Source organism: Ostrea edulis, chromosome 8, assembly GCF_947568905.1.
Source record: "Ostrea edulis chromosome 8, xbOstEdul1.1, whole genome shotgun sequence".
NCBI lineage: Eukaryota > Metazoa > Mollusca > Bivalvia > Ostreida > Ostreidae > Ostrea > Ostrea edulis.
Window position 1 is genome coordinate 26,512,989 of NC_079171.1, and position 13,476 is coordinate 26,526,464.

At 36.0% G+C, this 13,476-nt stretch overlaps 1 protein-coding gene across 1 annotated transcript in view; it reads left to right on the forward strand.

The window, feature by feature from the left end:
* LOC125672788 (uncharacterized) overlaps positions 1-13,476 on the forward strand; it is a 116,082-nt gene that overhangs the window by 89,942 nt on the left and 12,664 nt on the right. The window contains exons 20-27 of the mRNA XM_056147524.1: positions 2,630-2,864; positions 4,523-4,554; positions 4,641-4,769; positions 4,880-4,976; positions 6,893-6,931; positions 8,726-8,814; positions 9,751-9,854; positions 12,161-12,407. Of these exons, the coding sequence (XP_056003499.1) occupies positions 2,630-2,864; positions 4,523-4,554; positions 4,641-4,769; positions 4,880-4,976; positions 6,893-6,931; positions 8,726-8,814; positions 9,751-9,854; positions 12,161-12,407 (972 nt within the window). The remainder of the gene's footprint in view (positions 1-2,629; positions 2,865-4,522; positions 4,555-4,640; positions 4,770-4,879; positions 4,977-6,892; positions 6,932-8,725; positions 8,815-9,750; positions 9,855-12,160; positions 12,408-13,476) is intronic.

A 13,476-nucleotide genomic window follows, 5' to 3' on the forward strand; every position in this document is an offset into this window, starting at 1 on the left:
CATTAACTGCAAAGATTAAATTTTAGAAAAAAACCCAAACAGTTCACGTACTAGATATATCACTTTCATCATCGGAATGTTCAGTAACTCGGGTACTCTGTCGCTTGTACATAACACGATCGGTATGAAACACCATTTAATCAGTCTATCTAATAAAAAACTCATTGTTAATATGCAAAATTTTCTTTCAACCGTGTTTACTTACCTCAGATGGGCCACCTTCTTTCCCTGGAAAACTCCTTTATGATGACATCACAAATTACGTCATTCAAAACAGAGCATGCGCACTTCGAAAGTGTGTAAGCCATGCTCGCAAGGAAAAAAGATGGACGAGTGCTAAATCTTTACACACCTGTTACACACATCTCATAAATCCTGTTAAGTAAACACTTCAGGATTTTGATGGTAGATGAACTATTTAATGATTTTATGCTGATTTTTATAAAAATCCAACTGAACACCACCATTTTCGTGTTCCTTTGACCGACCCCGTGTTGATTTACACGTGTGCCTTCTTATTCACTGGTTCAATTGACAGGGCTTACAAACACACACACACACACACACACACACACACACACACACACACACACACACACACACACACACACATATATATATATATATATATATTGTATATTCGTTGAGGATGTAAATTTGTGGGTGAGGGGTACCCACAAATTCCACGAAAATTGAGCCACCACGATTTATAATGATTCCCCACTATATCAACATCAATCGTAAGGACATGTCCAGAAAACAAGGAAGAAGAACACATAGGATGATTAGGTTGATTGATTGATGTTTCCGCCACACTCAACATTTTTTCAGTTATCTGGTGGCGCCCTGTTTTTATTGGTGGAAGAGAGAATCCAGACACAATGTACCTGAGAAAAGACCTCCGACCTTCCGAAAGTAAACTGGGAAACTTTCTCACTTACCGGCGCGAGCAGGATTTAAACCCGCGCCGACAGACCGTGTGATTTTGAGCGCGATGATCTAACCACTCGGCCACGGAGGCCCCCTGATTAGGCACCCTAAAGTTAGTTTGTAATTCTATAAAAAGAAGTAAGGATGCAATAGTAGAAGTGTATTTGTCGAAAATACGGGGTGAATACTTGAACTTGAAATATGCTGGAATACAAGACTGAACTGTTTTATGAACTCTTTTATGTTGAAGACATCTATTCCTTTGTTAACTTGGTGAATTTAAAGGAATGTAAGTGAGAGCAATTTTTCAACAATCCAATTATGTATTAAATAAAACATATCGGTGTAACTAATATAATCCCCAATATCTGAGGAAACAATTCAGCAAAATAAACAAGGTAATATTGTTTTGAAAGCATACCTACAATGAGCGTTTCGTTTAAACCGCCATTGCGTCGTATACACGGACATGGGAACGATGCATTCTCTCACCAGAGGGCGTGTTACGCAAGCTTCACATACACCTCTGTCAACGCTTGCAATCACGTGACAATATAATCACATGATATAAACAATCATGCTCGGTATCCTTTCCCTTTAAAGGTTCTGGTAACTTTTTCTTTTTTGGTTCTCTTTTCATAGCCAATTGACACTTTAATAAGTAATAATAATAAGTAAAGCTGCTTGTCTCTTATTTTACAAGTTTTATCGTATTTTCACAGCCTTTCTTACTGTTGATTCCATGTTTACATTCACATTTTCACCACGTGAATGTCCAACATGTATACGCATATTACAAAGTAGTTCCAAATTTGGGATCAGAAAACGGCGATTTTAAATAATTTACAGTAATTGTACGAAAAAACATTTCATGATATGATTAATTATTTAGTCCAAAAGATATATGTTAAATATTAGAAACTTTTACAAGTTTTCTGTAAAAAGCCGTTGACAGAGGTGTTGTGCGATGAGCGCACGGAACTCTGGGTAGAGAATGGGGAACGATGATTGTCGAACACAATCGGGTTGCTGAGGCCAAGGTTACATCCGGAAACTAACGTGAGTAACGACATGTGTCGTTTGTTTTAAAATATCAAATCGTTTCATGAATGACGGGAAGGACTATAAGTGTACGAAAGTAATGATTACGCAAACGTGCAACTCAAAGGTAATTCTATAATATTGGCAAGTTAAATTGTTTACAAATCTGACACGTGCTCAGTGCCTCCCTTTCGCTTTTTTTTTTCCGAACTCGTGACCCCCGAGGAAAAGCACCTCGGAGATTACGAGCAGGAATTACTGACATGATGACAATGATTCATGAACCGACATTTTCTGCTGATTTGAAGGGTTTATTACTTCAGAACCACTCAGATTCTATGAAGTGATGTATATTCTATCAAATATGTTAAATATTTGTTCTAATAATTTTCAATTTATTTGCCGTCAGTTACAGCTTGTGTTGCTTTAAGTTTAAGGAACTGGCGGCACGATTTGGAAGGAATGTTATCCATATCTTGTGTCTACTATGCATTGTGATTGAGAGGGAAACATGATACATGCAAACTTAATTTATACATAATTTGAAGGGTACTATACAAAAAGGTTATTTTTTGTTATTAAACCTTCACTAGAAAAGACATTATATCCATGTCGACTGACCCCAATATCATCATATGTATGTAAATGTTTTCTGTAGCAAAAAGCCAAGGATGTGAACATTTTAACAATGCAAAGTTATCAAGAATTCTACCTTGCTAAGGAGCATAAGATCGAGTTGAAGAATCCATGGAAGGTCATTAAGACATGTTGGAAAGCATGTGACGTCGGATATTATGAAACAGATGACGTCGAACCAGAAATTAGTACGCTCAGCGATATGCCTAATGAGTTTGACCATATGGCTGCGTTGATTTGCAATTTCTTGATTGGAGGTAGAGTAACACCAGCTTATCCTTTAACAAGAGTACCGTAAACGGTACATAATACGCTCGTGAAATGCTTACATAGGATGTTTTTCTTGTGCTATAATTTGTATAACTTTGCTTCAGGTCGTATCAGCCATCATGAGGTTGTGACAAACTTTTATATGAACAAAGGGTCTTAGCTTAAACATCGAGATTTCCTCAAAATGGACCAAGTTCAACAACCTGTATTGTTTTTCAAAAATGGAAAAAAATCAAAATTCATCCCACATGCACATCTTCAGTACCTATACAAACTCCACAAAATAAGAAGGTCCTCACTTGAAAACTGTGGGAGGGGTTGGGCAGATAAATTATGTACCCTCCATAGAATAATAATTTCCAAATAGTCTTAAGTTCAACAACCTGCAATTTTCTCAAAAATTGTAGAAAATCAAAATCCATCCCACATGTACATCTTCAATACCCATACAAACACTCCACAAAATCAGAAGGCTCTCACTTGAAAACTGGGAGAGGAGTAGGGCGGACAAATTATGTACCCTCCATATAATAATTATTTGCAAATAAAGGGGCAAAACTCCTGGAAAAAAGTAGAAATGGATCAAAACTGCAGTATGATCAAGAGTGACACACAAAGAAGCCACACAGCAAGTTTCAGCATGATCTATGAAAGGGAAATGAAATTATAAAGAGAAAACCCCGAGCGAACGGACAGACGGACGTACAGACATCGCTGTACCATAATACGTCCCGTCTAAAGACGGGTGTATAAAAAAGATAAGAATGCTACCGCCACATACATCTAATGAAAGGTGAATATAACGAACAGTGATCAGTCTCATAACTTCTATAATCAATGCAAAATAGAGAGTTGGTCAAACACGGATCCCGGAATATAACATAGGTGGGATCAGGAGACTATGAGGAGTAAACATCCCCTGTCGACCGGTCACATCCGTCGTGAGCCCTAGAGCTTGCTCAAGTAAATAGAGTTATCCGCAGTCAAACTCAGTGTGCCAAGAACGGCCTAACAATTGGTACGGAACACGTCAGACAGCATTTAACCCAATGATAGATCCTAATCTATCTCTGGGAAAGGAAACACAAAGTACCAAAATGGACCTTTCTGCCAAAATAAGGGAGACTTTCACAGATGATGCTCTAAGTTTATAACAATAACTTTTCTAGTTTTCGTTTTACAGTCGCTTAAACTTAGTGTTGTTCTTCAGCATGAAAACTACTGTTCGTTATCTTCGCCTTCAATATAACGTCATGATTCTGATGTTATTAGACTTAATGCATAAAACATGGACGCATAGGTTAATATATATTTTGGGCTTATTCTAGTTGTAAATCACAACTGTTTAATTTCTAAAATATTAGGAACTGGTATATTTTCTATGATGTTCATATTTGTGATATATTGCCCTTCCCTTCATAAACTAAACAAAGTTTCCCCCACTGTAATGGACATAATTGAGAAATAAATCATGATCAAAAATTTAAATTCCATGCGATGACGTCACAAATATTGTAAAGAATTGAGATATTCCCGGAACGCCGCACTATGACATCTAAGCATGCGCATTACCTGTAAAAACACTAAGGTATATTCCATCATCCGAAGGGCTAGCAATAATGTATTGTCTTTGTTTTATGTACAGTATTCAAGAACAGTGACGAAGAGGATATATTCGTAAGTATACAGTGTTATAAAGTTTGATGTACAGCAGCATGTTTTGATGTACAGTTAAGTACCAATATGATCATGTTTTCCTACAGGGAGAAAACAGTCATATTTACCCAATCGCATTATCGATGTATCTACTAAGAACAGGACAATGGAAAATACCCAAAACTGTTATAGAAAAAATGTTCAACCAACGATCAATCGAGTTTATTTTTGAAGAGGTGCGTATAAAAGTGCTGTTTCTTCATAAAGTTAATTCATTTTTATCAAAGACAAACTATTGAAACTTGTTGGAAATCGTTTTATGTACAATGATATAGCTATATTTCAGAAAATCACTGACGATTTCAATAAAGGTTTCTGGAAAGTTTTGGAATTAAAGACCAAATCGGCATATCTTGTTCCAAAATGGAAAGGGGAAGAAAAAGGTACATTGAAAAAAATGAGATCATCATTTTTGTTTTCGGACCAGCTGATTCAGACATGGGTATGACGATATGTGTTCCAGTGTATTGTCATTGAGAATTCCGTATTTTACATTCCTCTTTATAAGAATATATCATTGTTCCCTACGTTATACGCGATCGTCCCTACAGTATTTCCGTATGTAGACCTAAGATTTACATATCTATACCTTACAACATCACATCTGTTGGAATATTAAAATTGATTATTTACTTGTTATGCTTTTCAACTGCAATGATTTCAAGTGCGGGTGTGAATTGATAACTATGAGTCGCTATAGGAACGGTATACTCTCATACGGATGAATAGACACGGAGTCCTCGCCTCATGTGAAATTAGCATTCATGCCATCCCTCTGGGAGTCTGTAAGTGTACAAACAGTACCTACCGGATTATGTGTATCGCATTGTGCAACAAAACCCAGCGTCTCATGTTTGTAAACCTGTTCAGCTATTTTTGAAATATCATTTCTGTATAATTTAAAATTCTAAATCATTTTGAATATTATGATACATACACAATTGTCGTCTACATTGTACATTGGTCCATCAATAAATATTGACTATATTATCACCTAAAACATTTTTTTATTAAAGAGGTATAGAAATAAAGTATTGATTGATTGATTGATGTTTTCCGCCACACTCAACAATTTTTCAGTTACCTGGTGACGCCTAGTTTTTATTGGTGAAAGAGAGAACCCAGATACAATGTACCTGAGAAGAGACTACCGACCATCCGAAAGTAAACTGGGAAACTTTGTCACTTACCGGCGCGAGCGGGATTCAAACCTGCGGCGACAGAAGTGAGAGGCCGTGTGATTTTGAGTGCGATTCTCTAACCACTCGGCCAAATCTGATAATTACAGAACAAACAATAGCAACAAGAAAAAACGGGGTTTTGGACTATAGGTGAAGGAAGATGAAAAAAATAAGTATAAGATGGTATATACCTAGGCGCTTCAAAGTTTGTTTATAATTAAAAAGTTTGGATGCAATAGTAGAAGTATATGTGCCAAAATAAATAATTAAGAATATTAATGATAAACTCGTTATAGTCAATATCAATAAGGAAATTATTTATTTTGCGGTTAAAGCCGACGGGAATGTCCGCATTTATTCAATATCATGGTGGCTTTAATATTATGTTTATATTCCGCAATTTTGAAATAGAAAAACCCATATTTGAGCAAAAAATCTTGTATTCTGTGGCCCAGTTTTATACCCCCCGCAAACGAAGGTTGGGGGGGTATACTGGAATCACTTTGTCCGTCCGTTTGTCCGTAGACGCAATTTGTCCGAAGTTTATTTCTAATACCGCTGGACATATTTCATTCAAACTTTATGCACATCTTCTATATATTATGTAGTTGTGCATCCCCTATTTTCAGTGAAATATTTTAACAGTTATAGAAGTTACGCACATTTTCTTTTCATTTTGATATCTGGACAATATATTTACTAATGTACAAACAACACCTCTCACTGATGTCATCCCAAAGTACTAGATATACCATTTCCTGATTTCCATAGCAATTCCATGGATTCATTTGTATTAGATTTCAAATAATTGCAGGTCAGTTTAGAACGTACAAATGTATTATATTTTCTCATCCACATACTGTATCTTCAATCTTGTGACTTCTCGGTAAAACATAAAGTGGCTCATGTGTGTTGAATACTTATTTGTCAGATAGTATTTATAATCTCAACTATCCCTGGCAATGGGATTCATAGTAAACTGCCTTTATTGCAATTACTTAAAGTTGTTATACCAGTGGAAAAGATTACAATAATACCAATACTTGAGCTAATGTCATTTATTTACTGACAAAATGAATTAATTAAGACATTATATGTATATTTATGATTTTTTATAGATATCCATGAGGTTGCTGACGAGGCGGGCGGGAAAACAGGTTTCTTTATATTTTTAACCAATTTACCTAGGGTAAGGCCGGTCGTGGCGCACTGACTTTGAATACTTTTACTTGATATAGTGCTCACGGCGAGATTGATCGCTGTTTCTATCTGTTAGCCCGTCGATTCCGGTTCAGACAGGAAGTGGTTGGAAAATGTATGATATTCAGATTTTGTAGAATGGGTTTCTCAGAGATGGCTTGGTGGATTTTCTTGCAATTTTCAGAGATGATAGAAATTATAATACTCTTAGATAGTTTTTTTTTTCATTTTGATAAACCTCACTTCCGTTCGTGAGATGTGTCCGATTTCCGTTTTTTAAAAGATATCGGAGGTAACCACAAAAACTACTAGATAATCGAGTGAAACGTTCAGGGATAATACATGTAGATCTATCAATAGTATAATGCTTTCTTGTACTTAAGTTCATTGACGTCAATTCAGGTCGTCACCGGAAGTGATAAAATGAATTAGAAATTTCAAACTTTTTCTTTTAAATTGAAACCCATAACAGTTTATTAGGTCTCTTCTAAAGTGTCAAAAATGTCGACCCCGTCAGACGTCAAAACGACAACTTCCGGTTTCTCAATAAGATACTCTTAAAATTTCATCTTTTGTGTCCCAATACACATGTATATCTCGCTTATATTTCAGGTGTTTGATATGATTTTCATATATGTGGATGACAGTATCAATTTTAGAGTTTTTTCAATTTTGCTTTTTAAAATTCACTTCCAGTCGGTAGTAACCCACCACTTTTTCTTTCCTGACTTTACCTCGTTTTGTTGAGAACCCTTTCAGATATAGACGTGAAACTTTCAGGAAACATAGGCAGCAGCGAGTCGCTTTGCTTTTGACGTCTAAATATTACTTCCGGTTGTTACCGAAAGTTGCGATAAATGAGTAAAATTTCGATCACGTGCTTCCCATTTGTCCAGTCACATTCTCTGATACATCTGAATGATTCTTGTACGAAGAGAAAGCTGTGTACCGGAAGTGGTCTGACGGAATACCTACTCATTACTAGTAATGCATTTCTAGTATTTATATTCTATTTTTCAGAGAATTTCCAGTCGTGTTAATATTCGCACTATATTTATAAATAATGATAAATCACACGCATATCGTTCACATTCGCTGGGAAACGGCTACCATATCAAAGGAAAAATCATAAATGTAAATAAATCAATGAGGCTGATAGTGACCCTGCCTGTCATCAGAATATATCTTTCTTTTTAAAAAAATATCTGGTATTTTACCATGTAAACATTCGATCTCCTATTGTAGCCCTACCCAACCCTTCCGGGGTATGATTTCAATAAATTTAAATCTGCACTACCTGATGATGCATGCACATCAAAATTACTACCCATGGAAATGTTACTCAAAAATACCTCATAAGATTTCTCATCTGTAGTTCCATATAACCCTTCCATTCAATAAATCCGAATTTATACTATCGGTTAATTCCATAAAAAGTTAACAAAACGAACAGTGATCAATCTCATAACTCCTGTAAGCAATACAAAATAGAGAGTTGGGCAAACACGGGCCTTGGATATACAAGAGGTGGAATCAGATAAACGGAAAAGTCAGAACTGAGTGCCAAAAAATAGCTTAACATTCGGTGTGAAACACGACAGACAATCATAGTAATTAAGTACCCCTTGCTTTAAATATTGGCAATGCAATGTACACTAATGACAACTGTTGCAAACAGAGAACAATATTGAGCATGTATTTGAAGTTATTCACCACCATAAAACTTATTCAAACCGTACGCTTTATTCCAGAAGATTCCGACATTCTTGGTTTGATGTTTTTCGCACTTCTGAGAAAGGGATACTATGATGGCGCTAAGCAACTTATAGAAATAGGCGGCGTAAGTGTAATGTTACTTCATTTTTTTCAATCGAAGTAGTGCATGTAAGTATCTGAAGTTTGCAGAAACTGGTAATCTATTTGTACACCCTCTTTGCAAAAGATGGGGCATAGTGATTGCAATCCTAACGCATGGTCCGCTCAATATCTTCAGAACCCTTTGCTCTACATCCGTCATATTTTGTGCACTGGTAGTCCTAAAGACCTAAACTATACCAGACTAAAGAAAATATAACCTGCTTAAGAACTTTTTGCTGGGTAATGAGATATTAACCATGAGATACAGGTAACCTTGAAGGGGATTGAGGCCCTTAGTGATTTGATATCAAATTTTAAACTTTTCTGCTCTTAAGAACCCTTTCATGGATATCATTAATGCGGGAGGGAAAGGCGTTTTAATTCACGTCCCGTGAGGATCCGGGTTAGAATAGGTCCGCAGTACCCCTTGCGACTAACTGGGGTGGTCGTTCGGACGAAACCGCAAAACCAAGGTCCTGTGTCACAGAAGTTGTGACACGATACAGATTCCTCCCTGCTCAAAGGCCGTAAGCGCCGAGTATAGGCTTAAATTTTGCAGCTCTTCGCCAATAATGATGATTTCTCCATTTGAGTGAAAGATTCTCGAGAGGGACATTAAACAATATACAATCAATCTTTTAATTTACAATTTTTATTTATATGATACATAGTTTGTAACTCACTACTATTCGGGTTTCATGTCTGCATACCATATGTTTGCATACCGCTTGGTAAAATTGAAAGGGATTATAGCTTTATTCTCTCTCTCTCTGTCCCTCTGTCCCATTTTTGATAGACTCCATTATGCTCGTAATGATTCATTTGAAACGTATAGTGTAGTTTCAGAGTGGCAAACTAAAGATCAAGTTAGGTTTTCGTCACGGTTGATTGGAATCTGTTGATACTTGTATCGGTATAGGTCCGAATTCCCCATCTCCTGATTGGATGTGTTATTCTACAAGAGACGGCTGATAATTGGAAAACGCGTCTACTGCAAAAGGACAAGGCCTTACAGATGAAAACGTATGTATCATGGATTTCTTTAGTCTACTTCAATAGTTGTAACGATCTGAACTTGATTTATAACGCTGTTATGTTTTCTGGGGTTGACATTCTGTTGCCGCATATTATTGTTTACTGTGAGGTTGAAACGCATTGTGATTTGTCCATTTAACGCCATCAACATTCTTTGTATCATATAAATCGAGATTAAGTTTGGTGGCGGTATACTTATTTCTTGGAAATACGTAAGGGTCAAAAGGTCAAATATCACTCGACTTTCAATGATATGTTAAATGTTGCCGCACATTATCAAATCACATAGGCATGTTTATCAAATCTAGAAGATGGTCGTATTCCTTGTTCATGGCGAATATATAAATATCACGATTTACTTTGGGAAGGGGGCGTACATGGTACATGTATGAGTTTATTACACTTTGTAACTAAACAGGGAACAATTGCATGTATGAATATGATAAGCATTGTATTTTAGAAATTATTTTGAAATACACGAGGGCATGAACTGCAACGTTTTACGCTTGTGAATCTCAGCCGTTACAATACACCGTAGTATATTTATTGAGTAGCTTTGTATTATTGTGCGCATTGCAACTTGCATTCATAAAGAAATGGCTATCATGCCCCTTCCTATAAAGGGGTGTTGGCGAAACGGAAGACGGGACGGAACGGAACGGAAAATATTTCATGCAATAATTTATGAGGAGGTCAGCATTTTACAAAATAAAAGTTTTATCATGAACAAGGGAAGCAGAAATTACACAGAGAGAGCGGGAAGTCATCCACAGAATCTATCGTTCCATCTACTTCGTACTAAATGCATTTTAAAATCATTATAACTTACCATGAAAAATATCAACAAAGAAAAAAATACTCATACTGAAAAAGACTTGAAGACTTGAGTTTTCAAACTTTATATCCAATAAATTACCTCCCACCCCCAAACAACATTGTAAAAATTAATTTCTTCAACAATTTCCCCCAAACTTGGTCTTCTTAGATCAAACATGCTTTTATTTGTTATTTAGTTGTACATCTGGTATAAAACATGTATGTATGTATCGCATCAAATTTTAAAGCGAACGAGTCCGGTGTCTATAAAAGGTTTGTCTCATTTGGGATCGATTTATGTGAAAGTTTGTATATTTACCGATATCCTGCGGATTAGTGTTGAACCCGAATATATACAGCTGGAAAGAAAGACTGAAAGAGAACCAATGAAAATTACGGTGAAGTTTACGATCCATAGTATGAGGAATTAACAGATCTATATGAAATAGCTAAAAAGGTTTACAGACAATTTATGCTTGTATGGAATTAAAAGGTCATCTCATTATAATCTTAATATTAAGATATAAGTATTTAGTTTAGAAATAAACTGCTAGAAGTCCGCCCTATTTAGAATTGGAGTGCTGCGGTCACAAAGTCTCTGTTAGTTCAAAAAATAATATATGAAACACAAGATGTTTAACTTGCTGATTTAATAAGATCATGAATTTTCGTTGTTATTTACATACCACACTCCCTGTTGTAAGTATACACATACACGGTATTGTGTGTAAACTTACATGTATATATTTACAAATGTGCGTTAATGATGTTTTGCCATTCCCACCCCCCCCCCCCCCAAAGTACCTGTGTTCTTTGCATTCTCTACCCATAGATTTCGCTGCTTGCAAAACACATCTGTCAAAGCTGACATTTTAAAATGCTTTGTAAATTATTATACAAACGTTTACCTTCAATTAATCAATTTATGATGCAAAATTTTAAAATAAATTTGTTTTACCGCTTGCAAACAAATTCCCAAACGTTTCATTTTAATCATAATAAAGTATATCCTTTCGATTTTTGGTGTACATCAATCATAATTCTTAAATGCAGTTCCGTTTTCCGTTCCGCCTTTTAGCAACACCCCCTATAAAGGGGGCATATTATTATAGTGTGAATTCGTCTTCTTCTCCAACTTCTCATCGAAGGTTTGTCCGGGTCATTATTATTATTATTTTTTTTTGTCTTTTGACACAGACCTTTGATATTTGGTGTGTGACAAGTTTAATTTACTATCATATGTTCACAACACTGTTCCTTGGTTGAAGCATATATACACTGTACATATAGGTGACTGTTACGTACTGTAATTTTCCACTTTAAAGATGATCCCTAAATGTTTGTGTTTTTAAACTATGGAAAATGGAAGGAAAGATATAAGTCTCCGTGTGCTAAACCAATTCATCCAAATTACAATTTGTAAAGATATCAAAGATATCAAAGGCAAAACTATTGGAAAGTTTGTATGTTTTCCAAAGAATGTGCACCCAGCAGGCCCTGCGAATAACGAGTGGTATTCATGAGACCGATACAAAGGGCAACACGAGAACTACAGATGTGACGATATCAGGACAACGCATTGATCACGCAGGCAGACTTCTCCTGAATCACGGTTACTTGTCAGACGCCATAAAGACAGAAAACAGTGCTTATCTAAACGACGAAATCGTCAAAAAAGTCATCAGTCAGATGTGGTACAAACAAGAAAGTGTTTCTTTTAAACAAGTAAGTCTTTTCTTATTTACAAATTTTAGTATCTGATAATAACATTCTTACATTCACACACATAGTATAATTATAATAACAAATCAAGGTTGACAGTAACCATGGAAAGAGTGGAAAGGTATCAAAAATATTTTTCATACAGCTTATATTGTACTGAATTTTTTATACGCCCGTCATTAGACGGGACGTATTATGTTATGACGCTGTCCGTCTGGCTGGCCGTCCGTCCGGGGTCATGTTTTCCGGACTTTTTTCCGTAACGGATGCATGCACAACTTTGAAATTTGGTCATAATATCTCCCTCAAGAATTGTAAGAGTGAGTTTGCATTTCAGCTGCATTGGTCCATCGTTGACCTACTTTAGGACTATAAGTAGGTCATATAGTTTTCCGGACTTTTTTTCGTTACAGATACAGATATTACCCTGAAATTTACACATAAGCTTCCTTTCAGAGAAACACAAGTTCAGTTTGCATTTCGGCTGGATTAGTCCGTCCATGACCTACATTAAGACTGAACGTAGGTCAAATAGCTTTCCAGTTTTTTTTTATATTATGGATACAGATATTGCCCTGAAATTTAGTCGGAGGCTTCCTCTTGGAGGAATACAAGTTCAGTTTGCATTTCAGCAAGATTGGTCTATTCTTGACCTACTTTTGGAAAAAATTAGGTCAAACAGTTTTTGGGCTTTTTTTCATTACGGATACAGATATTGCCCTGATATTTAGTCAAAGGCTTCCTCTCAGAGGGATACAAGTTCAGTTTACATTCCTGCTGGATTGGTCAATCTTTGACCTAGTTTTGGACTTAAAATACGTCAGACAGTTTTCCAGGCTTTTTTCATTACGGATACAGATATTGCCCCGACATTCAGTCAAAGGCTCACTGTCCGACGGGCGTATATTGTACCGTCTGCGATACTCTTGTTAAAATTGGTGTTACCGTTAGGACGATCTCAGCTACATACAATATATATATATTTCATTGTTGTAGTCTTCCCTTGCATCGGTATGTTAAACAATATATTGCATGAATGTTCGGGATATATGAAAATGTATTCACCAAAGAA